Source organism: Pelodiscus sinensis, chromosome 12 (assembly GCF_049634645.1).
Source record: "Pelodiscus sinensis isolate JC-2024 chromosome 12, ASM4963464v1, whole genome shotgun sequence".
Lineage (NCBI taxonomy): Eukaryota > Metazoa > Chordata > Testudines > Trionychidae > Pelodiscus > Pelodiscus sinensis.
Genome location: NC_134722.1, coordinates 21,247,932 through 21,274,789, shown reverse-complemented (window position 1 = coordinate 21,274,789; position 26,858 = coordinate 21,247,932). Strand labels below are relative to the sequence as shown.

Sequence of the window (26,858 nt, the reverse complement as noted above, 5' to 3'; positions counted from 1 at the left end):
AGAAATTACTGAAGGACATTATAGATATAATTTATGCCACTGTTTAGGCCATGATCTCAGAATAAGAAAAACCTTTTCAGTCTTTTTACATGGACTTTTTTCTTAAACGTACAATTTATTATTTCTAAAGTAGAATGAGGCAAGTGGCAGAGACAGATGGCTTACTGACATAGCAGCACTTTGCAAATATTTAATTGTTTCCTACTTGAAAGAGCTTGCAATTTAACATGATACATGATAAAAATTGTGCGCGCTACTAGGTACAGACCAGGCTGGGCAATGTATTGATAGTAAACAACTTAGTCAAAAAGTTTCTCCTCTTTTTCTGTCAACAAATCATTCACAAGCTGAGTTACTTTTTTCAAATTTATTTGCCAGTATTTTTATGCAAATAAATTGTAACCTGAATGCTACGCACAAAACTACTGCTTGGAAAATTCACTAACAATTTGCTATTGGTTCTGTAACTGGTCACTTTTGTTACCATTCCCACTGCCTGATTGGTTAAAGCTATTATAAAAACAATCAGGAGTAGTTGAATAAGACATCTGTGACATACACATCTTTGCACAAATGTTCACAAATCTTCTGAAGTATCTATTTCTGCAAATATGTAATTGCATAAGTTTTGATACTCTCCCCTTGCAATGAGATTTCATTAAAACACAAGCAAACAAACATTGTTCATGGAAGCACACTAAGAGGCACATATACAGAAGTGAAATCAACTTTTATTTAAGCCCAGTCCCAGCTGGGTTAAAGGGCTAGCTACAGGAGGGCAGACAGGATCACTGGGTCTATGGGCAATATGGTGGGAGCCTTGGGCAAAAGGAGCAGGGCTGGGGCAGTATAGTGGAGCTTGTGATGACCGGGAGAACCGTTTGGTCACTTGAGACGAACAGGAGCAGCTAACAGGGAGTTTGGAGAGGGAGTTCTCCAGGTAAAAGAGGAGTAAATATGGGACCCTTGTGGTAAGTGGCTGTCTGTAATGTGTGTTTATGTGTGTGTGTGTGGGGGGGGGTTATTTGCTGTGTGCTGAGCTTGTGTTTGTCTGTTTGGTTGGTTGGTTTGTTTGTTTGAAGGAGCATCTAAAAAGGTTTGAAATCTAGAAGCCTCTGTTAATTGGCTGAGCCTCAGTCAAGGGGAGGGGCTAGCAGAGCTTCATAAGCCTGTGAGTCAGTGACCAGGGAGCAGCTAACAGGGAGTTTGGAGAGGGAGGTTAGAGGGCACTAGTGACTTCTGACCTTCATTAAACGTAACTTTTATAATCGATATTCTAGACATTTAATAAGAAGCCCAGTTTATACTTAAACTTATTCATAAGAAAAATGGAGACAGAAGCCCAGCAGCAGAGTGGGGACTATCCTGTTTATTGTGTCAAGTGTAACATGTATGATTACCTGCCCTGTGGGCGGGTGGCATATGTGTGCACCCGTTGCAAGGAGCTCCTGACCCTCAGAGACCAAGTTCAGGCTTTGGAGGCCAGAGTGCCTGAACTGGAGGAGCTAAGGGAGGTAGAGAGATATGTTCATGAGACTTTCCGGGACACTGTAGTACTGTCCCACCTCCAGTCTGAGAGCCCCAGTGCTCTTAAAGAGGATGAAAGTCTCAAGGGAACAGAGAATTCAATGGGAACAGAGGGAAACCATCCCATAGTTGGGACCCTCCTTCCAGAGGATGTTGCGGTATCCTCTCACAATGAGGATACCTCTGAGGGGGAGGAAATGCCAGTTGTTAGGAAAAGGCATGTGTTAGTAGTGGGTGATTCGACTGTTAGAAACATAGATAGTTGGGTTTGTGATGACCGGGAGAACCTTATGGTCACTTGACTGCCTGGTGCGAAGGTTGCGGATCTCTCAAGGCATCTAGATAGACTTATGTGAAGTGCTGGGGAGGAGCCGGTGGTCGTGGTACATGTAGTAGGTACCACAGACGTAGGGAAGGGTAGGAGAGATGTCCTGGAGGCCAAATTTAGGTTACTAGGAAAGAGACTGAAATCCAGGACCTCTATGGTGGTGTTCTCGGAAATGCTTCCAGTTCCACGCGCAGGGCCGGGTAGGCAGGCAGAGCTTAAGAGTCTCAATGCGTGGATGAGACAATGGTGTAGGGCAGAGGGGTTTGGCTTTATTAGGAACTGGGGACACTTTTAGAAGAGGAGGAGCCTATACAGGAAGGATGGGCTCCACCTAAACCAGGGTGGAACCAGACTGCTGGCACTAAACATTAAAAAGGCCGTAGAGCAGTTTTTAAACTAAGAGATGGGGGGAAAGCCGATTGGTGCGGAGAGGCACGTAAATCGGATGGAGACTTCTCTTAGAGGAGAATCCGTTGATAGAGATTCTCTAAGCTGTAGTCAGAAAGAGAGGAGGGGAGAGGACACACCATGGGCCAGAGCAAACAAACAACCGCATATAAAGGAATCCAATGAATCAGGGAAGGGCAGACAAATAAGCAGTGGCAAATTTTTAAAGTGCTTCTACACAAATGCTAGGAGTCTGACTAATAAGATGGGTGAACTAGAGTACCTCGTATTAAAGAAGGATATTGACATAATAGGCATCATTGAAAACCTGGTGTAATGAGGAAAATCTGTGGGCCACAATCATACCGGGATATAAAATATATCGAAAGGATAGAGCGGGCCGGGTGGGTGGCGGAGTGGCACTGTCTGTGAAAGATAATGTAGAATCAATGAAATAAAAATATTAAATGAATCAACATGTTAAATAGAATCGCTATGGAATCATATTATTCCATGCTCCAATATGAAATTAGCAGTAGGGATATATTACCGACCACCTGACCAGGATAGCGATACTGACATTGAAATGCTGAGGGAGATTAGAGAGGCTACCAAAATAAAGTACTCTATAATAATGGGGGACTTTAATTATCCCCATATTGACTGGATACATGTCACCTCAGGAAGAGAAGCGGAGATAAAATTTCTCAATGGCTTAAATGACTGCTTCTTGGAGAAGCTGGTACAGGAACCCACAAGGGGAGAGGCAATTCTCGATTTAGTCCTGAGTGGAGTGCAGGATAAGATCCAGTAGATAACCGTTACAGGACCGCTTGGGAATAGTGACCATAATATAACAACATTTAACATTCCTGTGGTGGGAAAAACACCTCAGCAGTCCAGCACTCTGGCATTTAATTTCAAAAAGGGGAATTACACAAAAATGAGGTTAGTTAAACGGAAATTAAAAGGCACAATGACTAGAGCCAAATCCCTGCAAACTGCATGGAAACTTTTTAAAGACACCATAATAGAGGCCCAACTTAAATGTATAACCCATATTAAAAAACATGGTAAGAGACCTAAAAGAGAGTCACCGTGGCTTAACCACCATATAAAAGAAGCAGTGAGGGACAAAAAGGTATCTTTTAAGAAGTAGAAGTCCAATCCTAGTGATATAAATAGAAAGGAACATAAACACTGTCAAATCAAGTGTAAAAATGTAATAAGAAAAGCAAAAAAAGATTTTGAGGAACAGCTAGCCAAAAACTCAAAAAGAAATAGCAAAATGTTTAAGTACATTAGAAGCAGGAAGCCTGCTAAAAAACCTGTGGGTCCCCTAGACGATCGAGATAGAAAAGGAACAATCAAGGACGATAAAGCCATTGCGGATAAACTAAATGATTTCTTTACTTCAGTCTTCACGGATGAGGACGTTAGGGAGATTTCCAAATCTGCACCGTCCTTTGTGAGTGATGAATCTGAGGAACTGTCCCAGATTCAAGTGTCATTAGAGGAGGTTTTGGAACAAATAGAAAAACTTAATGTTAACAAATCTCTGGGACCAGATGGCATTCATCCAAGGGTTCTAAAAGAACTCAAATGGGAAATTGCTGAACTATTATCTGTGGTTTGTAACCTATCCTTTAAATCAGCTTCCGTACCTAATGACTGGAAGGTAGCCAACGTGACACCAATATTTAAAAAGGGCTCTAGAGGCAATCCTGGCAATTACAGACCGGTAAATCTGTCTGTGCACATTATGGCACGTGACAGAGGTGTGCAGCACCTGGGGGCAGGTCCTCTGGGTATTGTAAATTCCATTAAAAACTCAACTTTCACATAAGAAGGGAAAGGGTAAAGTTAGATGCAAAGACTGAATGGGGCTGGGCATCAAAAAAAGGGAACAAGAACAGAGATATCATTTTCAGGGTCTTTGAAGGCCAAGTTCCTGCAGAAGAAATGAGAAAACCAACAGAAGTGTTGTGCATACAGTGCAGTGATACTCTATCTGAATTCCTACTTATCTATGTGCTGCAAAGATATTCTTTGTTGTGGCATCTGGCACCACATTTTAGTTATTTTTTAACATCACCAATTTCAGTTACGTTCAATGGATTAAAGAGTCCAACCTCTGGCCCAAATGTACATTCCATTGTCATTTTTGGTTACCATCTGGGAGCTAGTAGCGCCAAAATACCATCAGTGTGGCATAACATTAAACTTAGATGTGATTCGTTGAGAAGTGTGGAATGTATTTCCACTTGCTGAGTTCATTCCACCTAAGAATGGTTTTCTCCGTGTAGGTTTAAATCTGATACGACAGATTGCTGCTGGTGAGAGAGAGAGAGCTGAGAGGAGACAAAATTTAGAAGTCATGTGTGACAAGAAACATTCAAGAAACTAGTAACCAACTTCACCATACATCTTCCATTCCAAATATACTCTTCACTGTTATTCTGACCACGTGTTAGCACCAATAATTGAAGTCTTAATTCTGATGCACATTCTTCCTTCCAACTAATGGAATTCCTTTATTTGATGTAATGACTGAAGTACAGTATGAAAGTACAAGATATCCACCCTATTAAAAACCAAGTCACCTTCTGAAGCAGTTAGCAACAAAAGTGTGAATTACTCATCATTAATTCCTTTTCTTTCATAATTTAAAAACAGATAGCTCAGACAGCATTTATGATACCTTCATCTTTTTAGTAGCAGAATGATCCTTACTTCATACAGAAAAGTTAAATAGGTAATAACACTTTATGAATGGGATTTTCAAAAGCACCCAAGAATGGTGCCTCTGCTACCACTGAAACCAATGGCTGATGGCCATAAGAACACCAGAACAGCCAAAGTGAGGCAGACCAATGGTTTATCTAGTCCAGAATCCTATCTTCCAACAATGGCCAATGCCAGGGGCTTCACAGAGCTAGTTTGAAATTCCCCCTCGCATCCTCCCTCCCCCCCGTTTAGTCTTTTATTACAATCTTAGCAAATGAAATTTAAACCAATGTGTCCGCATCTGTGTAAATACTGGTTTTCACTTGTCTAGTCTTGTTTTTGATTGTGGCAGGCTTAAAGGCTTTCGGGGAGGAGATACAGAAAGAAAATGTAATTATATTATAAATCCTAAATACTGATCTGATTTTAGAATCAGGAATTATATTTCCGGGTGTGTGGCCCACAGAGCTGCCCCCAAACTAGTATCCAACCCACATCACTGCAAATGTTAGACTAGCCTTGGATGTTGTTAAATCTTATAATTTCAGGGGGTGGGGGGAAGGAAGTAGGTTACCAAACCACTCTTCTGTATTACATTGGTAGGCATAGCTAGTTCATGCAAAGATAAATATTTAAATGTGTAAATTCTTGCATGTTGACAGAATTGACAGCCAAAGTGAATCTCTGGTATCTGCGACAGAGGATGAGAAGTCATTTAACAAGCTATATCAGATATTACAAAATAATGAAGCCCAGAGCTGAAGTATAAGGCAGTATAAGTATAACATTGGTGATGCTGAACAGACTACTGCTTGTAATGATGCTATTACACAAGGAAATTACCAAATGCATGTCAGCAATTACACATGAGAAACCAAATATCTCCGTATAAAACAAGCAAATTGCCTAACCCAATCCACGGATTTGTTTTAATTAAACATTTGACTTTTCAGTACTCAGCATATACAATTTCTGCCCCCACAAAAAGGGATTTCATTACAACATTCTGAACTGATAAGGAAAAGAAGATTCAGACTTTCTGGAGGTTTCAACTGGTACCTATGCTAGCAGGAAATCCATTTTACAGGAGTACTCAAAAGAAGAATACAATAGGCTAGGGCTCATTCCCTCCAAATATTCCTCACCTCCACCTAGGGAATCAGGGTTAGAGAGAGGGTAAAAAAAAATCTGATTTAATAATATTTACAGCACTTTAATCCTGAGCTACCTACTTACCTCTGCTTGGGCATTCAAAATTAAGGAAGACAGCTATTAACCATTCGCTACAGTTGGTGAAATTAAGGCAGAGGCGCAAACCTGCCAAAGGGCACAAAGGGAGTCAATGCAGAGCCAGTGTAATGTTTTGATTAATGTAAGCGGCTATATCATCCTCTAATGCAGTGGTTGGCAACCTTGGCTCTTGGTCCATCAAGGTAATCCATGGGCAGGCTGCAAGAAATTTTGCTGATGTTGCCAACCAGAGGCACATCCCCGCCCAGCTCCTATTCGGTGGGAGTTGTGGGAAACTTCCTGAAGTCTGGAGCCTGCACTGCTCCCCGCAGGTCCCACTGGCCAGGAACAGTGAATTGCAGCCCCTGGGAGCTCAGACAGGGGCCCTACCTGTGAAGGTCAACATCAGCAAAATATCTCATCATGTCCCAGCAGCAGATTACCCAGTTGGGCAGAGAGCAAAAGGTTGCTGGCCCCTGCTCTAGTGCATAGCTGCAGCAAAGATCAAAAGGGATACACAGGTAGCCATGTCTCTGGAGAGAATGGCCCTAGGAGCTATTCCACAGGCTGTAGCTATATAGCTGAGAAACTATTAGCAGTGTAGAGGCAAATATGTTGGTAATATCTATGGGCTCACTACAGGGTGGTGCCCAAGCAACTAACAAAGGTCTAGCTCAAGTGGTATAAAGTTGTGTCTTCGTATTCAGAGATCATGGGTCCCTGCTGACAGCCATGATGTCCCTATGGGTTAAAGCATATTATATATACAACCAGATTAGAGCACTGGAATTCCAGACCTCTCTTTGCATAGCAGTTTTCATACTCATTATTCCATAGCATTTTACAAAACAATGGATTAAATGCTTGTATTATATTGACTGTATTAACAAATTTAGCCACCAATAAGAGGTCAACTACAGTGCTGAGTCATAGGCCCTAGAACTAGTTTTGAAAATTCTTAGATTCACCACTTTCTGCTGAACAAGTACTTTGCTAGAACTGAATAAGAGGAGGCTTCAGACTTGCATCTCATTTCTAAAAAAAGCACCTCTAGTCCAGCCTGATCTTGCTCCCACTGAAGTTAATTGTAAAAGTCTCTTTGACTTCAATGGAGCAGAATCAAACACATAGCGCAGCATCCTCTCCTGCCCATCCTGCCTAGTGCTAGGTTAGCTCCTGCTAATAAACTGCTGGTTCATATAGCCATAGCAACACAGAAATAGGTTCAACCATTAATATCTGTTCATAGTTCTTGAACAAATAAGTCAAAGATCAGCTTGTTGGAATAGGTGCTATAGCTGCAAGAAACTAATGAATGTAAATAGTGTATAGTCAGGGGACTGATAGAACAAATTTAAACACACAATATTCATGAGCACCTTAATAATGTAATGAAAATTAATCTGATAAGACTGGGCTTCTCGGGTGGTAGTTCAATTTGTAGTACAAAGGTATTATACACTGGTATGATGACCTGCAATTGTCCTTGTCAATTGCTGCAGATTTGTCATGTAGCCCCATTAATTAAACTGAAATCTTTTTAAGCAGCACTGACAGTGACAAGTGGCCGCACTACGCAAACCACCACCAAAAATCTTAGTTGATCACATAAACAAAAGATGTTTTTCAATAGCATACACTTTAAAGTTTGCTTAACTGCAATAGTGGTCATAAAGTATAAGTGAAATAAGATAAAATATTTGAGGTAATATCTTTTATTGAGCCAACTTCTGTCAGTGACAGGCACAAGCTTTTTGAGCTTCTACCGAGCTCTTCTTCAGGTCAAGAAAATGCATGCAAAGTATGGATGCTGAGTACATTTTCTAGAGCTAAAGAAGAGCGCTGCATAAGCTCAAAAGCTTGTCTCTCACACAAAGCAGAGTAAGAGGCAGTCCAGTAAATGATATTACCTCACCCCACCTCATCTTTCTAATATCCTGAGGCCAACATAGCTACAGAACTTCATGCAACAATCTATAAGCAATTGCAAAGTCTCTTAGTTTAAGTCTTAAGAGGTAATCACATCTTTTATTTCTGAGTGGATCTCTCTTGAAAAGTTAAGAGTGTATGGCATAGTACTCGTAAAAGTGGTAAGTGCTTTTCATAGTATGTTCAAAATGTTCTACAAATCTTAGCTCATATATACATAGCACACAGGGAGAGGGGTTATAGGACAACACTGCAGACTGGTGTACATTTAAATCTATCACGCTATCCAAAGTGGGCACATTTAAGAGCAAGTTTTTGTCAACTGAAATAAATGCATTTACAAGCTGACATTTTGGCTTAGTGGACATGGCACTGACCTGGGCCTAGGGAGATGTGGGTTCTATTCCTGGTTTTGCCACTGGCCCTCTGGCTGTCAACATGAGCAAGTTATTTCACCCCTGTTTGAGTTACCCCACTATCCCAGAGGGGAAATGATATTTTTCTATTCTATAAAGCATTTTAGATCTGCAGAGGTAAGAGTCATACAAAACCTAGGTATTATTACTATGGTCTGTACACTGATATAAAACAATAAGGGCTCATCTAGGCCACGGTAAAGTGTCGAAAGAGGATATGCAAATTCCGTGGGAACGTGCATATCTTCTGATCTCACTTTCAAAAGTGGAGCTTTCAAAAGTGAGAGTAGTCTGGACACGGGTTTTTTCCGGCAATCCCCCCTTTTTCGAAAAGCTGCATAAACCTCATTTTCTGAGGAAAAGCATCCTCTTTTGACACTTTAGCATCATTTAGATGAGCCCAATGAGTCTATTTAATATAGGCATTGCTCCTACTCACATCATAGTTAACTCTTGTTGATCTCAGTGGTACAAGATAAGTATGTATTTTTACCAATTATTATTGTAATTTTCCTTTTCTTTCTTTAGGAATAAAATACAACATTGGACCCCAACAACCCAAAAAAGTAAGTTCTTCAGGAAAAACATTTCAGACTATAGAGTAAGACATATTTGCAATGCAGAATATGAGACAAGGGGAAGAAACTTCAAAGTAAATCATTAGTCTAGAGGTAAAAGTATCCAGCTTTTCCCCGGAGTGGAAATTTTCTTATTAAAATATGAATTTGGTAAGCCATGAACATTTAGTTTTATGATTATTTGCTAGACTACATATTGCTAAAAGATACTGTAAACTTGAAAGATATTTGCAATATTTGAATATTCATATTTGATGTGAAATTTTATTGATGAAAAGAATGAGCTGAGTGTCAGATGATTTGAACGAAAAATACTAGTATAATTGTGCCATCTAGTGGCTACTAGTTCATTCAAAGTAGCAGTGCCTATATACGAGTTATTCTTTAAAGCTTAAGAGAGCACTACAAAGTACTTGAAAGAATGCTAGAATTTACCAGCTGTTTATCCAGATTCCAGGAGGACCTTAGGGTATGTCTACACTACCACCCTACTTCGAACTAGGGTGGTTAATGTAGTCATACGGAGTTGCAAATGAAGCCCGGGATTTGAATTTCCCGGGCTTCATTTGCATAAAGCCGGGCGGCACCATTTTTAAATGTCCGCTAGTGCGGACTCCGTGCCGCGCGGCTACACGCAGCACGGACTAGGTAGTTCGGACTAGGCTTCCTAGTCCGAACTACCGTTACTCCTCGAGGAGTTTCACAAGGAATAATGGTAGTTCAGACTAGGAAGCCTAGTCCGAACTACCTAGTCCGTGCCGCGTGTAGCCGCGCGGCACGGAGTCCGCACTAGCAGACATTTAAAAATGGCGCCGCCCGGCTTTATGCAAATGAAGCCCGGGAAATTCAAATCCCGGGCTTCATTTGCAACTCCGTATGACTACATTAACCACCCTAGTTCGAACTAGGGTGGTAGTGTAGATATACCCTTAGTGAGACTCAGTTCATAGCCATCTCTACAGGTTCAATTTACTTTTGAATTGGAGTGAATAGGAATTTTGTCCACAGAGGACATTCAAATCATGACATTATGGTGTAAATGCTAGTTTTATATTCATCAGCAGCAATGTGGGGGAGAGAGAGAGAGTAGGAGGGAGTGTGAAATTCTACCCAACCATGGAATAAGTCTGATTTCCTCATATGATTTCCACATCACACAAGACAGCTGGTCATTTACATATTCAAGATGAACAAAACCTATGTTTACTGCATTTAATCAGGGTAAGTCTCCCAATAGGTGGACAATCAAATACTTTAATAGTCACATCAGTTTAGGATAAAACTGGCAATGGTAGAAGGGACCACCAGAATGAGTTGGTTTCCAAGTCAGCCTGTATCACAAGATAATATAATAATGGCAGGAGGAAAAACTTAACACATGTCATTCTAGGGGGAAAAAGTGTCACTTTTTGTGAACATTAGCAAAAGGAAACACCTATAAAGAAAGTTTTACTCTTGTTTGGGTCTTAGTCAACGTACTGTATACAGAGAAGTGAAGAGACAACCCAGACTGTGTCCCACCTAACCACCTGTTCCATGAGTATGCACAGCCCACTTATTATTTGTTTAATACTGATTAGTTCCACTTTATTTCCGAACACAAAATTTAGTAAGTCACCTGCAAATTTGCCTTTTTGCTGATCACTTTTTCAACTTATTACAGAAAAAAAGAGAAAAAGAAAAATCCATTCCCCTTTGAAGAAGGAACTTGGCAAAATACAGAGAATCAGTAGTGATTCTACAGGGAGAGGTAGGCTGAGCTGCAGCTTCCCTTTTGTAACTGAGTGATCTTATCCTTTGACAGTCTCATCTAAAGCCCTGTGACGATTTCTACTGGGCCATAGAGAGGCTAATCTAACTCCCATTGAAGTCAAGTGGACATTTGCCTTTAAGGGGATTGGATCAAGCCCAAACTGCAGATTCTGCCAGTTATCTCAGCTGAGCAGAAAGAACTTTAGACATCACTAGGAAAATTTGCAAAAGTGCTTCAGCACAAAGAACAAAGAGAAGACACGTTTCAAATCTAAAACTGATTTTTTTATTAGTGATAGGGATGCAGCCGTGTTAGTCTGGTGTAGCTGAAACAAAAGACAGAATTATATAGCACTTTAAAGATTAACAAGATGGTTTATTAGGTGATGAGCTTGTGGTTCTGCCAATTTTCTTCCACATATTCATCTGAGGAAGTGGGTCTGGCCCACGAAAGCTCGTCACCTAATAAACCATCTTGTTAGTCTTTAAAGCGCTACATAGTTCTGTCTTTTGATTTTTTTAAGTGTGACTATCTTTAATCATCATGAAGGAGCATTTGAAAGGCAAAGATAGAAGAGTTTGAGATTTACTTCACACTTTACCTCTAAACATTAAAGTAGTTTAGACTAGCTAAAGTATTCACCAACAGCTATATCTGCATAATCCCTGTTCTCCCATTTCTTCCTCCATTTGAGCTATAACATCTTTGGAAAAATCACAGTATAATAAACTAGTTAAACAAAATCTTAGAGTGGAAGACCTAGATTTTTCTGTGATAAAGTAAATATATTAATTAACTTAATCCATACAGTTTGCCCCATCTTGCTGAAAATGGTTAACAAGTGTCACAGGCAGAACTAGAATAAGAACTCAGCAGTTGAAGCTTCTCAGACACTTATTAAATCCAAAACAGTCAAAGGCAGTATGATGCAATCTACCTTTCCCCCTTTTAAACTTAAGATCATTTTGACCTGTATACACTGCTATTTTCGATCTCTATATAAAGGTTTATATGAAATTGGCAATAAAAGGTGGAACTTTCCACTGATGGGCATACTAGCTGCCTAACTTCCATTGGCTGCCATCTATTCTTGACTACTGTCTTTGCTTTGTAACAGCTTTGTCATTTTTCACTCCAAATAGCCAAATCCAATACTCATTAAAGTCAATGGAAAAAACTCACATTGGACTTGGGATTAGGGCCATAATGAAAGCTGTGAAATACATGCCAACAAACAATGAGCAAACAAGTGAAGTTAATTTGAGCCAAGTGTAGGATTTTCCTTCTTCCTGACATGCCTACAGTATGAAATCATTTAAAGGTGACATTGTTTCAAGGCTTCATTAATAGCTATAATAAATGGTATTGTATGCTGAGTAATTATTGATTTCCAGAACTGTAACCCATCTGGACCATCATTTTCAGGCTCACCTTAATAATTTAGCTTGTGTTCCTCTTGTAATGTATATATGCACATTTTTAAAGACAACAAGAACTGAGTTGCAATAAATGGCACAATATTCTAAAAAGGAAGAACGTATATAAGATACCATCTTCCTTAACAGAAGACATATTCTATGGCAGTTGGCTTGTTTTTAGGGGCTAGAGCCTCATGCTGGTAGCCTGTTCTGGTTCTTGGACTACTTAAGCCTTCAAAATAATGCTGATGTGGAACCTAAAGGGTGCAACATTTCTAGAAGAGTAAATTTCGTCCCTAGAGATACAGACCGAATTTTAGATAAGGTGTGTCAGCGTGGTAAGAAATAGGATAGCCAACTCTCCAGGATTGGCCTGGAGTCTCCCAGAATCAGCATCAATCTCCTAGAGACTATTGAAAGCAACTCTGGAGATTTTAATAGGATATTTTTTTTAAATGATGTTACATCATGTCGATGTTACTCTGTCGACGAAAGGCGTTATGCCTCGTAAAATGAGGTTTACCAGTGTCAACAAAACTGCTGAGTTCTGTCGACATTATGTTGACGGAACTCAGCGGTAGTGTAGGCGCAGGTATAGTTTTGTCGACAAAAGTCCACTTTTGTCGACAAAACTCTGTAGTCTAGACACACCCTATGTCTGCACTGCAGCCTGGGTAGACAGACCTGTGCTAGTGGGGTTCGAGATGATGTGAATATTATGACTAAGGGGAGAGGATCAGATCACTCCACAGAACCAGTGACCATTCTGTCATTTTTAGCAGGCTGCCTCATGCCCCATCATTGCTGTCTGTCAGGTATATGCACAGAAATTTAACTTTTACTGCTATTGTAGCAAAGTTCTCTGCACCTAAACCCATCGGGCTTTAGCTTTCATGTCCATGTAAACAAGTTAAAACAGAAAGAGAAGGATAGTGAAAATCCCAGTGCAGAAGCAGTCTCAGACATACTACAATACACATCATTTTATCAATTAGCTGAACTGAGAGTCGATGAATAGACCAGTCATTAAAGTGTGCAAGTTATCAATAGTGATAAATACCCTCTCATTTAGTAATTTGTTGGGTCTTTTCTTCCAGCAGGACTGCACTTCTAGCAACAATCAGGATGTGAGAATAAGAAAAAATTCTGCAGATAAATTAGCAATGGGAAACCAGAGAAATTCTTTATACCCTCCTGTGAATGCGCCTACTAATCTTCAAAGTACAGAAAGAAAGCAGAACATAATGTTTGTGATGAAAGACCATCAAACAAAAGAAATAAATCCTATCAGGCTCCACAAACGGAGGAGATTTATAATTAAGAAGAGTCCTATACTTATTGCTATGAACAGTTCTTCTCTCAACCTGCCTTTGCTTAAGTCTGAGGACAGAAACAACAACAAATGGAAAAGTCTCTATCAGATCCAAAAAGAAAGGAAGAGAATAATGAGAGACACTTGTTCCAAATACAAGAGTAACAGCAGAAGGATAATCACTCCTTATCATGTTTCCAGAATATTTGTAGAAGATAAATACAGAATTCTATACTGTGAAGTTCCAAAAGCTGGTTGTTCTAACTGGAAACGTGTGCTCATGGTTCTCAATGGGTTGGCTTCCTCTACAAAAGATATACAGCACAACACAGTACATTATGGAAATTATTTAAAAAGGCTGGATGGGTTTGATCGCAAAGGGATTTATCACAGGCTCAATACTTACACCAAGATGCTTTTCATTCGCGAACCATTTGAAAAGTTGGTATCCGCGTTTCGGGACAAGTTTGAGCATCCGAACAATTACTACCACCCTGTATTTGGAAAAGCTATCATTTCAAGATATCGTGTCAATGCCTCCAAAGAAGCATTAAGGACAGGTTCTGGAGTCAAATTTAAAGAGTTCATTCAATATCTTCTAGATGTACATAGGCCAGTGGGCATGGACATTCACTGGGATCACGTAAACAGGCTTTGCAGCCCATGTTTAATAGACTATGACTTTGTAGGGAAATTTGAAAGCATGGAAGAAGATGCAAATTTTTTCCTGCATTTAATTGGTGCACCAAAAAATTTAACTTTCCCTAGGTTTAAAGATAGACATTCCAATGAAGAACGAACAACCACTAAAATTACACAGAGCTATTTTGCACAGCTGTCTCCTTCACAAAGACAACGCAGTTATGATTTTTATTATATGGATTATTTGATGTTTAACTATTCAAAACCTTTTGAAGATTTATATTAGAAAGTAAAAGATACTTATATTTCATATCAGCTGAATAACATAATAGACACAAAGTCTCAGAGGGGTAGTTAGCCTGTAACTTTAAAAACAGCAAGTAGTTCTGTGGCACCTTAGGGTATGTCGACAAAGCTTCTGTCGACAAAGAGCATCTAGACTACATTCAGTTCTGTCGACAAAGCAGCTTGCTTTGTCGACAAAACCCTGTAGTCTAGACACAACCCTAGATGCAATAACACCTTCTGTCAACAGAACTCTGTCAACAAAAGGCGTTATTCCTTGTAAAATGAGGTTTACAGCCGTCAACAAAACTGCTGAGTTCTGTCGACATTATGTCGACAGAACTCAGCGGTAGTGTAGACGCAGATATAGTTTTGTCGACAAAAGTGGACTTTTGTCGACGAAACCCTGTAGTCTAGACACACCCTTAGAGACTAACAAAAATATATAGTATCATGAGATTTTGGAGGACAAAACCCACTATTTTCATCTGATGAAGAGGGGGTTCCCATGAAATCTCATGATACTATATATTTTTGTTAGTCTCTAAGGTGCCACAGGACTACTCATTGATACTAGATACAGGTCTTGGTACACCGATACTTTAGAGACGCACACCACACTCATATTTTCTACAAATAAGCAGTGAATTCATGTTACATAGTATCTATTTTATAACTTTTCATTGTGGAAAATGTACCATGAATAAAACAATTCCTTTCCTATTAGGCCTAACACATCAATGAAAAACAGGAAATACAAAGTGCTAATGTCTTCACGTGGCATCTGCTAGATGTTACAGTATGTTTAGCAAATGTCAGTTAAAGAGCATTTCCACTGCAGAAAGAAATAAGTAACAGGCCATAAAGTATTTACAATTAGTGATGTCTACATTTGCTCTTTAACTTCCTCCTTTAAATCATCATTTTACTATGGTTTTGCCATGTGATAACGATACACGTGAAGGCTCCCAAATAAAGCACATGATTTTCCATTATGGTGTTTATTTGTGTTTACACTGGAAGGTGGCAAGAAGAGTGGGTGAAGAGGTAGGGAAAGCAGCTGAAATCCTGTGGTGGATCCACTATTCTATTGATTTCCTAATTGCTATGAAGAGCTCTTTAAAATACCATAAGAAAAAAAAAGTGCTGTTTTATTAACAGCTTTACAGTTCCTTGCAATCCTCAATGTATGCAACCATACATCAACGCAGCCTTCTAAATTTGATGCTGGACATAGATTTCTAGTTACTTTCTGTGATTATCAAAATTAATTATAACAGGAAAAAATCTATCACAATTACAGTAGAATGTTCAAACACGTATTAGTGAAAACTTTAATACTTAATGGCCATCTGAATGCAGTGTTAGAGCAGATGTTCCAATTCACAGAGTGAGAATGTATTGTCTTCATTCCATATTCCCATTATGCCACATTGATCTGCAAGAAGATAAAATGCCAGAGAACATTTACATCTCTATGCATGTCATTAAGATTCTTTCAATCCTTTGCATTAACAAATATTTAAATTTAATCTGTGTAGTCACCAAAAATATCAAATGTTTCCTTTAAAGTGGCAAATAAATGTAAATACAACATCCAGCCCATCAGGGTGCTTTTTAGTGCTGCAAACAATCAGGCTTTATTTTGGTTAAAAATCAGATATCAGCTCACAGCAACTAGCAGAGCATATTTGTTTGTGGTTTCATTTGGTTCATAATTTTCTATATTTAACTGCAGTTAAGCTAGATTTTCTTAGAAACATCCAAGAGATTCAAATGTTGGAGAGTTACAACAGCAGCGAAACATCTATCTTTTGCTGTTTGTGTGGGGCCAGTGAAACAGCAGTAGTGTTTCTGAGGTCAATGCTATTTTCAGTTAGGGGAGCACATTTGAATCAATCTGGGTAAATCTATACTACTTATTTTTGAATCTCACTTCCAATCTCTCTTTCGAAAACAGGTCTTTCAAAAGTGAAAGTAGTGTGGACAAGTTTTTTCGGAACCCGCCCCTTTTCGAAAAACCCTATAAATCTCTCTCTCTTTTTTTTTTTTTTTTTTTTATTAAAGGAAAAGCAGTTTTTGAAAAGGGGGGATTTTTTCTGAAAAAAACGCGTCCAGACTACTTTCACTTTTGAAAGACCTGCTTTCGAAAGTGAGATCAGAAGAAGATATGCAAATTCCATGGAATTTGCATATCCTCTTTCGAAAATAAAGTGTAGTCTAGACACACCCTGTTTGTTACACAATCTAAGCCTCGGTTACATGTTATAGAATCATAGAAAACTAGGGTTGGAAGAGACTTCAGGAGGTGATCTAGTCCAATCCCCCTGCTCAAAGCAGGACCAACCCTAATTAGATTCTTTCTAGATTCTGTACAGACGTTAGCTAATGCAGACCTCAGGATGAACTCTGCATAGAGCTTAAAACCTGGCTTCTCCTACCAAGGGGCCGAAAGAGTTGCCGGTCCTCTGTGCAAAGTGAGGGGACCAGATCTGTGCTCCCATAAGTGGCAGGGACTCAGGTGGAAGGGATGGAGCTAGGGCAACCAGCCCTCAGTGCCTCCTGGGCCATGCCTTGAACCCCCCCCCCCAATCCAGCCAGCCCTTAGTGCCGGCTGGAGCATGCCACCCAGGGCTCTGGTGGCAATTTAAAGAGCCTGGGGCTCCTATGGTTGCAGTAGTGGCAGCAGCTCCCAGAAGCCCTGGGCCCTTTTGAATCGCCAGGCACTGGGGCAGTTTCTCTGCCCTGTTGGTGGGCGGGTCTCTCACTGGAAGTTAGTGCAATAGAAGAATTACCTCACCCACTGTTTCCTTCCAACAAACTTAGAATAAGCCATTCTTTGCTCCAAAGAGTTGACAGTTTTAGGACTCAGTTCTGCAAACGTTAATGTATGTGCATATTCTTAAGTGCTTTGCTAGATCAGCTGATTCACAGCATTCAAGCTTTGGGAGGGAAATGGTGGAGCGGGGATGGAGCTTAAATCAGCTAATTCACAGTATTCCAGAAATGCTAGAAGGGAGGGGGAGGAGAAGGGACGGGACACACTCAGGGGAGGAGTCAGGGAAGAGGTGGAGTGGGTGGGGGAGGGCCCACAGTAGAGAAGATGGTCACGCAGCCCCTGGAAAAATGAGAAGTGACACACATTTAAAGCAAGCGCTCATGTGAGGCACATGCTGATTGCACACAACACTGAGCACCATGTGCTCCCTCTGCTACTTATATTACTTTTGATGGCAAATTAATTTGCCCCTAATAATGGATCACTTTATGCTAAAAAGGCACAATAAAGAAAGAAAATCAAGTACAATGTATTTAATCTTATTCTTGGCATCATGCTTAGAGCACATGCCCGATTTTAAACTTGCAGCCCACTGAGATGAAGGAGGGTCACTCGTGTATGCCTTGGTTGCCCATCTTGCTAAGCATGGTAATTTAGGCAGCATTGCAGCTGAGAAAGTCATTCTTCATTATTGTATTTTCCTTGGAATTCAGTCATGTTAAATGCTCCACACACACAAGAAGGGGTGTCTTTCTAGCCAACATGATTAGATTTAGCTATAACTAGAGGAAATCTGGAAGAGTCACTAAGACACACACAGAGGATGTGATAAGGCCTGAGCTCATTTTCTATAAATGGATGTAATTTGCTCATTTTGGGTTGGACCCTGCAAGCCACCAAAAGGATAAAAAAGAACCAGAACACTCCATGTGTGATTACACTTCTTCCCTCCCCAAACAATTCTGGATAGTTCTGAACCCTACCCATTGACCTGAATGAGAGCACTTCTCATTGAGAGAATTGGGGATGTATCTTCATTCAACTTCCAATCATGCTTGGTGCATGTGATGGAGCAAGATAATGTGAAAGAGATCTGGGAAAGGGTTAACAAAACTGGTGGTTGGATTCAGGCCCTTAATGAACTATACATAATGTTTTAAGGGAAAGACAGGCAAAAAAAAAATCCAACTGTACAGGGCACACAACAGAATTGGCTTCCTCCTTCCTTCTTCTAAATTTATTTTAGGCCAGGTCTACACAGATATTGCACCAGCATAACTATTTCAGGGTATGTCTACACTGCCACCCTAGTTCGAACTAGGGTGGCTAATGTAGGCATTCGAAGTTGCAAATGAAGCCCGGGATTTAAATCCCAGGCTTCATTTGCATCTTGCCAGGCGCCACCATTTTTAAATCCCCCTTAATGCGGACTTCGTGCCCGCGGCTACACGTGGCATGGAGTAGGTAGTTCAAATTAGGCTCTCTAACTTGAACTACCGGTACACCTCGTGGAACCTCGTGGAATGAGGTGTACCGGTAGTTCGAATTAGAGAACCTAATTCGAACTACCTACTCCGTGCCGCGTGTAGCCGCGGGCACGGAGTCCTCACTAAGGGGGATTTAAAAATGGCGGCGCCCAGCAAGATGCAAATGAAGCCTGGGATATTTAAATCCCGGGCTTCATTTGCAACTTCGAATGACTACATTAGCCACCCTAGTTCGAACTCGGGTGGCAGTGTAGACATACCCTCATTTAGGCCAAATCTCTGTGTGGAAATCTTTGCCAGTGCAACTGTGTCAGCATTCTCTACTGGTAAAGCACTCCATATGGATACAATCTATACTGATAAAACTGTCCTTTCAAGCTTAGTCCAACTTAATTTCTGAGGCTGTGTCTACACTGCACCATAACTCAAAGTAAGATACGCAATTTGAGCTACTCAAATTGCGTATTTTATTTCAATATAGCTTATTAATTTTGAAATAAAGCTCTATTCCGAAATGAACCTTTCTCCTCATAGAATGAGGTTTACAGGGACATCGGAATAGTGAGCGCAAAATAACAGGCTTGCTGTGAAGATACAGGACAGCTATTTCGGGATACTCTGGAATCCTGAAATAGCGATGCAGTGTAGATGTACCCTGAGTGAAATATGCTATACTAGTGAAAACAGGTTTTCCTGTATAAGTGTATCTAGAGTAGGGCCTTTTACTGACACCTCAGAGTCACAAATTGCACCGATTTTATTACACCAGTACAGCTAGATTGGTACAATATTTGGATGTAGACAAGACCTGAGAGAATAGAGATTTGGGCCTTAGAGCAACACTTGGTAAAATTAACATGTAATGGAACTGATATAATTGTGATTTTTATACCAGAAGAATTGGTTGAAATATTAAAACCTATTTTGTGAAAAACTTCAAAACATAAAGCAAACTTCAAAATGTAGATGCATACAAGGTAGAACCAGTTATAATGTAAAAAGTCATATATTTTACTAGTGTCCTCTCCTTCCCATTCTCTCCCCCAAAAAGTTAACCATTTCAATAAAAGAGAGGGAGTATTTTCACAAAAAATGAAATATTTGACATCAATTTTTTGTAGAAATTTGTTTAAAAACCAAGACCATTCAAGGACAAAGTGTTCATTCAAGAAAACTTGACCAGCTATCTGCAGTACTAACAGATTTAATTACTATGATATTTGAAGAAGAGTGGCTTCCCACTGAAGTGTGGAATCTGCTATATATAAATGTCTGGTTTGTTTGATTATAGGTTTGTTAGCTGTGGGTGGTTTGTTGATTGGGTCCTTTCACTTCTTACTGACAAAAGCAGTGTGGTGGGAGAGAGTTTTATTGAGCAAGGAAATATAAACACATACACACACAAGAAAAAGGCGGGAAAGAATGACTAAGAAGAAATAGAGAAAGCTAGTTAGCCAAAGCCAATAAGGAGTGGAACCAAGGAACTATAGAAATGGTCTGTAGGTCTTAGCACTCACTCCAGTTAAAGGGTCCAATGAATTTGATCCAGATCAGAAGCTCAGTCTGAGGTAAGAGTACATTTGGTCAACATTCTTGACCAAAATAAATTTACTTGCTGGAAAATGAGGTTTCATGTAAATAAATGTGTTTCATGAGAACATAGCAATATTAACTATTATTTGTTCTCCAGTTGGGTGATCTGAAATGAAAAATTCCATTTTAATGTGTCGATCTTTTTATGGATCAATGTTTAAGTTTTCCAATTCAAAATTTCAGAATTTTTTTCTTCATTTTGTAATTATGTTTTCAATATTGCATCTGTTCTGCCTGACTGGGAATTAAAAATAATTTCAAAGTGTCAAAATTTCCTATGAAAGTAAAATCCCATTTTTTTGACTGTCTCTAGTTAGGAATTCAGCCAAGCTTAGGATCTAGTGTTGCTTATATCACAACTTAAAAGTTTATTGGCAAATGGTTTCCTATTCTTAAAATGTGCATTTTATAAAGTTGAATTCTCAAAGCTTGGTAGTGAAAGCTGTAATTTAACAGCCCTTGCCACTCCTGTACTCTTTAGTGGATAATTTACCAACAGTATATACACATTAAACATTATGGAAATATTTTAAGATTCACTGCATCTGAAACTCATTATAAAATGTACAAGATAAATTCTGTTCTTTTGGAAAAGTGCGTAAGTGTTTAAAAAACAATATGATGAAACGATGTACTGTTGGTTTTGCTGACTCAAAAAATAGTATGCATGCTTAATAAAGTTGGCCCTTTGGTTCATTCTCATTTGTAACAATGTAGAGATACTGTGATCTAGCAACATAAAGAAAATTACGAACAGGATAAATGGCAGAGGGGAGCTTGCTTATCTTTTTAAATGCCTACAGTCTTTAGTAATTGGCATCATTTCTATACCCTATGCTCCTAGCAAACTCAGTGTTCTCCTGTATGTCTGTACAGTGCATACCAGATTGGAGACATTATTATTTATTATGAAGCAACGTTCCCAACCCTACACAATATGCAAAAAGTAAAGACAGTCCCTTCCTGTCTAAAGAGCTAACAGTTTAAAGACAGGGAATCCACATGAGGAGATAACTTTTTTCCCCATTTTGTTTAGTTCTTCCCATTTGGATGCAAGTCATTTTTCAAAGCCCCCCCCCCCCCCCCCAAGGTTTTCTGAAGGGATTTGAGTGAAGAACAGCCAAAGCTACATTCAAAGCTCTCCCTCAAACACCTTTATGTTTTCTTTAAAATAAAAGATGAGTAAAACTAATTACAAGAAGCTTCAGGAGGTAGCTGAGTTAATCCGTACAGAAAAAAACAACAAATGGTCTGGTAGCCCTTTATAGACTAACAAAAGATGCAGATCAGGGTTTCCCAACCTATGGGTTAGGACCCAAATATGGGTCGCCATTACATTTCAAAAGTGTCACCAGGTGTCTCTCCAGGTGGCTCTTAAGGAGCCATTCACACATTTTTTGAATTATTCAGGAAGACTTGATGATCCAGAGCAGTCAAAATCGGTCCCCATCTGGAAAAGGGTTGGGAACCACTGATGTAGATGGCATCATGAGCTTTCGTGGGAACAGCCCTCTTCTTCAGATGACTGGAGTTGATCTGAAGAAGTGGGCTGTGCCCACAAAAGCTCATGATACCATCTATATGTTTTGTCAGTCTATAAAGTGCTACCAGACTATTTTTTGTTTTAATTACAATAATATTGTAGAAGTGTGTCTATTGAACTAAAAATATTGAGTCTTCACATTGAATGCTGTTTTCTTTGTTTATACACCAATCCTATATAACAAGTCAAGACAGACAGAGCTGGCCCAAGGTACAGGCCATTATAGGGGGCACCGCACGGGGCTGCCAGGCTGGGCAGGCGCTGCACCGCGCATGCGCCACGTGCCCGAGGTGGTGCCACATATGCACTGGTCGCCCAGGGGCGGGGCCACTGCACGCCCGGCAACCGCGCGCCCGGGGGCGGAGCCGCGTATGCGTCACACTCCCAGGGTCGGCACCGCGCTCCTGGGGCCCAGGCCTCACGAATGGCTCAGGCCAGCCCTGAAGACAGACCTACATTGTTTAATATACTGCCTTTCATTTTTCCAATATCTATTCCCACTTATGACTAGGTACACACATCGCACCCCTGGACCAGATACTGCAATTATTTCTTCTAGTTTTACATGAATGCAACTAACTTTAAGGGAGTTATTGAACAATGTGTATGCACATTTGTAAATCAGTATGTGAGCCTGTGTGTGTGTACACAACATATATGCATGTATAGTATGCATGATAAAGCCTGTACAAAGGACTGCCTTCCACCCTGAGTATACTATAGAGATTGGTAAGTCAATGCAGGTTGAGCCTCTCTAATCTGGCACTTTCTGGTATGGAAACATCCATGGTCCAGCATGATTTTAGTTAGCTGGATGTCCACTTATCATGGGTGTGGCCAAGTTTTCCATGATCCCATAAAGTTTGTTTACAGCCACTGGCCCTGGCTCTCAGTGTTCTATGCTGTTATTTAGATCTAGTTTACCCCTAAATGTCTTCTAAGAGCCCAGTAAGCAGTGGAAGTGTGGTAATGCTGCTAGACAATATTGACCTCCTGAGCGAAGTTTAGCCTGTATAATCATTCACAGATGCTCCAGAAAAAAAAGTCTTCTTTGCATTAACTTTATTATTAATTGTCTTTGGAAGTATACATAGGCCAGCTGCACATTCATTTGAGTATTTTTTCTTGAGCTATCACTATACAATAAATAAGAATGAATAACCAAGTCATGCTCTCACTTGCCACATTATCCTGAGGTATTACACCAAACTTTACAGGCTCTTTTTTTACTATCATCATTCTATTATGCAATTTACTTGGAGTCATTTTTTCCTTCCCCAAAAACCAATATATTGCAGATCTGGAATTTTGTAGGCCACCTGGAAAAGAGGAATAACTAAATAAAGGAATAACACAAAAGCTAACCTAGCCTAGCCTGTACACTACACTTCCCCAATAGAAACCCAGTAACATTTGCAGGCAGCAGCAGTTTATTTCCACAGAACAGTGTAAGGGACAAGTTATGGCACAGTTTATTCTTGTTCACATTGCATTAAGAGATTACTGTTGTGTGGATGATGCTACTTCAACACCAAGGCCTGCACACACTTGAATAAGAGCACAGTAAGTGTCTCATGTTTCATGTGGCAAGATGCATACAACTTGTTTTCCCCCAAAGACAGGCTATAGGTAAAGAAGGCACCTTGCCTCCACTCATTAGCTTAAAGCAACTGAGTCTAGCAGGCAGACCTGTAAACAAATATTTGTTTCTTGAACAAATGCTCAGGTTGTACATTAAGGAGGATGCACCAAAACTCAAGCATAGGAAACACAATCTGAATTTGTTCATATTGGCTCCTATTAGTATGGGAGAGGAGATCTGGTCTAATGTTTAGAATGGACTCTCAAGCCAAGCCTATTCCTAGCACTGTCCTCAGAGCGACCTCCAACAAATTATGTTAGACTGAAGTTTTCCACAGTAGCCATAGATTCTGGGGGCCTCTATTTCTGAGTTTCCAGCCTGAGACATATTGGACCTGAAATTCAGAAGTTCTCAGCACTCAAATCTCCCACTGATTAGGCTTGGACCTCATGGATTCTATCATTTTAAAGGCCAACAGCAATTATAGCTGATCTTATTTGAACTCCATGCTTGAGTTAATCCCCTGAAGTGACCACAGGTGCAACTTAATTAATGTTTGCTAAGTTCTTTCCGGGATTTTAAAGCAAGAAAGGAGGTGAGTGCCAAGTATTATAGAAGGCAACAACACAGAGGGAAGACCGTCACATGAATCATGTTTAAAGCTGATAATCCATCTGGATAACCAACGTAGTGAAGAAATAGTCTTCTCAAAAATCAAGTTTAAGTATTTCAGCTGCCTCATAAAATGCAAGTCACATACATTGCACCTGCTGCTGATGGGCTAGTTTGATGGGAGCAGTTCCTCAGAAATAATTTTGTGAATTGGCTGTAATAAAAACACCCGTTCATTAGTTTAAAAAAAAAATCTTTGGAAGTCCAGTGTGGGCATTCAGCTGTTACTGGAAAATTAACACAGATGATAAATATATATGCAGTCAATACCACCTGCATACCCTCATCTTTGACAAGAAGACTTTATATTATAGTGATTTGTTTAATTAATTTTATCCAGCAGAACAAAAAAATAAGCTCTTCCTTATGTATCTGTCACACATTTACATTTGTGCTATTGACTTTCTTCTTGAGCACTTAATTGAACAAATCTGTCTCTAATATAATTCCATTACATTCACATCACATAAAAGCAACCCATCACTGGTGTTTGGGTTCCTCTCCATTCTGATACTGCCACTGCAGGAGTCCCCGGACTGTGTTCCAACATACTCAACATTCCCTTTCAAAAAGGATCAGTGATGTTTTCTGCTGATATCCCATATCCCAAGATATGAAATTAGCGATGGGCCTGAGCAGCCAAGTTCTGATCCACTGCCTAAGTTTTCCAGAGTTTGTGGTCCTGTGATGTGGGATTTGTCCAGACTCATCCCTACTTGGGGCATGAAGGTCTGATGTTCCTTTCCCTCCACACACATCCAAACATGTGCAATGGCAGATATAGCAGAGGGTGTTAAGATTAATTTCTAGTCCTTGAAGCATCACCACATGAAGCAGAGCACAAGACTACACTAGTCACAGCTCTGCACCAGTCTATGCCACACGAGGGGCATCTGCGCCTTCGTTAATAAGTGAATTGTCTAAGCTATATAGTTAGTCTCCAAATTTATGAATTTATTACAACATGATCAGCACACAAATAAATAAAAATAATTTTGCCACTGTTTTTTAAGTGCACACTTAAGGAGTGTGTCTACACTGCACTGTTATTTCAGAATAACTAGTAATGTGAGTGTCTGCAGAGCAATTCCTTTATTTTGAAATAATATAGAAATAACAGGCATCTTATTCCGACTTCTGTAAACCTCAGGAATAACTCTTGGAGCAATAACTCTTCTTCTGAAATAGCTATTTCAATATACCTGCAGTGTGGATGTTCCACTGCTGCTATTTCGAAATAGCTTCTCACCAGGGCCAGTCTAAGTAATTTCTCCCCAGTGCTTCCTGGGACTCTAACTCGAGATAGCGTGTCCACATTAGGGGAGCCTCTCTCGGACTAATTTTGAGGCTTCCCACTAGTGTGGACACTCTATTTTGAAATAAGCTATTTTGAACTATATCTTCTGGAATAGCTTATTCCGAAATAAGCGTGCAGTGTAGACATACCCAAAGACATTTATTCAGGGTCCCCGATCCAGTTACCAGGACATAACGACACACGGAACACATGTGAACATCAGCTAACTTATACAAACAATTCAAATACTGATGAAGACCATGAAGGGTACCTTTGTAGATGGCTTGTCTGGTGATATTGGTCAGAAACCATGTGTAGGCTTAATTTTGCAGTCTTTGAATAGCTACTGAAGAGCACCACTGCAGTCAGCCACAAGTGAAATTCTTTTTAGCTTTTAGGGCATGAGGCTGGGCATCAGACTTTGGAGGCACCACTGAATCACTATGGAACCTTGGACACCATGTGCGTCAGTGCATCCATCGGAGGTATAGGGATAATACTTCCATCCTTCACAAAGCCATGGTAAGGCTTGAGCCATGGTTTTTGAAGTGCTTTGCATTTCAACGGTGCCTTTCATTTGACGATCTCAAAGGATTATTCATCCACAGTAATACATAAGGACAGATAAAAGGGGTTTTGCTTTTGTTGAAACCATTTTTTTCAGTGACATGTTCCTTTTCCTTTAGAAAAAGGACACAAAGCAGTTCCAAACATAAAGCACCACTGTTAGTCACCATGACCTCCACTGAGCAACAGAAAGAAGACACAGAAAGAAATGAAGGATGGTAGTTTTATATAGGCTTGTGTTCGACTTCTGCATTGAAATCCATGTAGACAAATCCTGCCAAAATGACAGTGATATTCACGTTATAAATCATGCATACAATGACCATTTCTGCAGGGAGGAGGGGGGAATTTTGCAGATACAAGGGGGATTATGAATTTTGACAGTTTATCCATAGTTGTCTCTGCAACAAAGCACTTTTTAAAAAAATTATCTGAAATATGTCAGAGATCATTAGCTCATCCCAAAGAAAACTGAATGCCAGGTGTACACTGTAATCCATGGGAGCATGGAGCAGCAGATATTGATCAAAAAAGTGTTTTATCTTTGAAGTTCTTTCAAAATAAATTTAAAATCAACAAACACTAAACCGATCACTAACCTTTGTAAAAATCAACACTCAGCAATCAATAGAAAAGCCTGGCTAACTCTCAGAAAGTAGAGAGATCAGGAAGAACCATGAACCAATGGAGCAGAAAGAGAATTGATTTTAACAGAGCTAAAAGTCTACAGAATAATATGCACCATCCTGAGTCTCTATAGATTTGATTATGGGGGAGAAGGTGGCTGCTCTGTGGATGGCCCTAAG

At 39.9% G+C, this 26,858-nt stretch overlaps 1 protein-coding gene and 1 long non-coding RNA gene across 4 annotated transcripts in view; one reads left to right on the top strand and one right to left on the bottom strand.

The window, feature by feature from the left end:
- CHST8 (carbohydrate sulfotransferase 8) overlaps positions 1-15,765 on the top strand; it is a 304,948-nt gene extending 289,183 nt beyond the window's left edge. For both annotated transcript variants that reach the window (XM_075940099.1, XM_075940100.1), the window contains 2 exons: positions 9,073-9,110; positions 13,391-15,765. In XM_075940099.1, coding sequence (XP_075796214.1) covers positions 9,073-9,110; positions 13,391-14,533 — 1,181 coding nt within the window. In that variant the 3' untranslated portion in view covers positions 14,534-15,765. The remainder of the gene's footprint in view (positions 1-9,072; positions 9,111-13,390) is intronic.
- A 56-nt stretch (positions 15,766-15,821) lies between these two features.
- LOC142831066 (uncharacterized) overlaps positions 15,822-26,858 on the bottom strand; it is a 52,086-nt gene continuing 41,049 nt past the window's right edge. Inside the window, exon 3 of one of the 2 annotated variants that reach the window (XR_012906685.1) lies at positions 15,822-15,970. This is a non-coding gene — a long non-coding RNA (uncharacterized LOC142831066). The remainder of the gene's footprint in view (positions 15,971-26,858) is intronic. The other variant, XR_012906684.1, reaches the window with a different exon arrangement.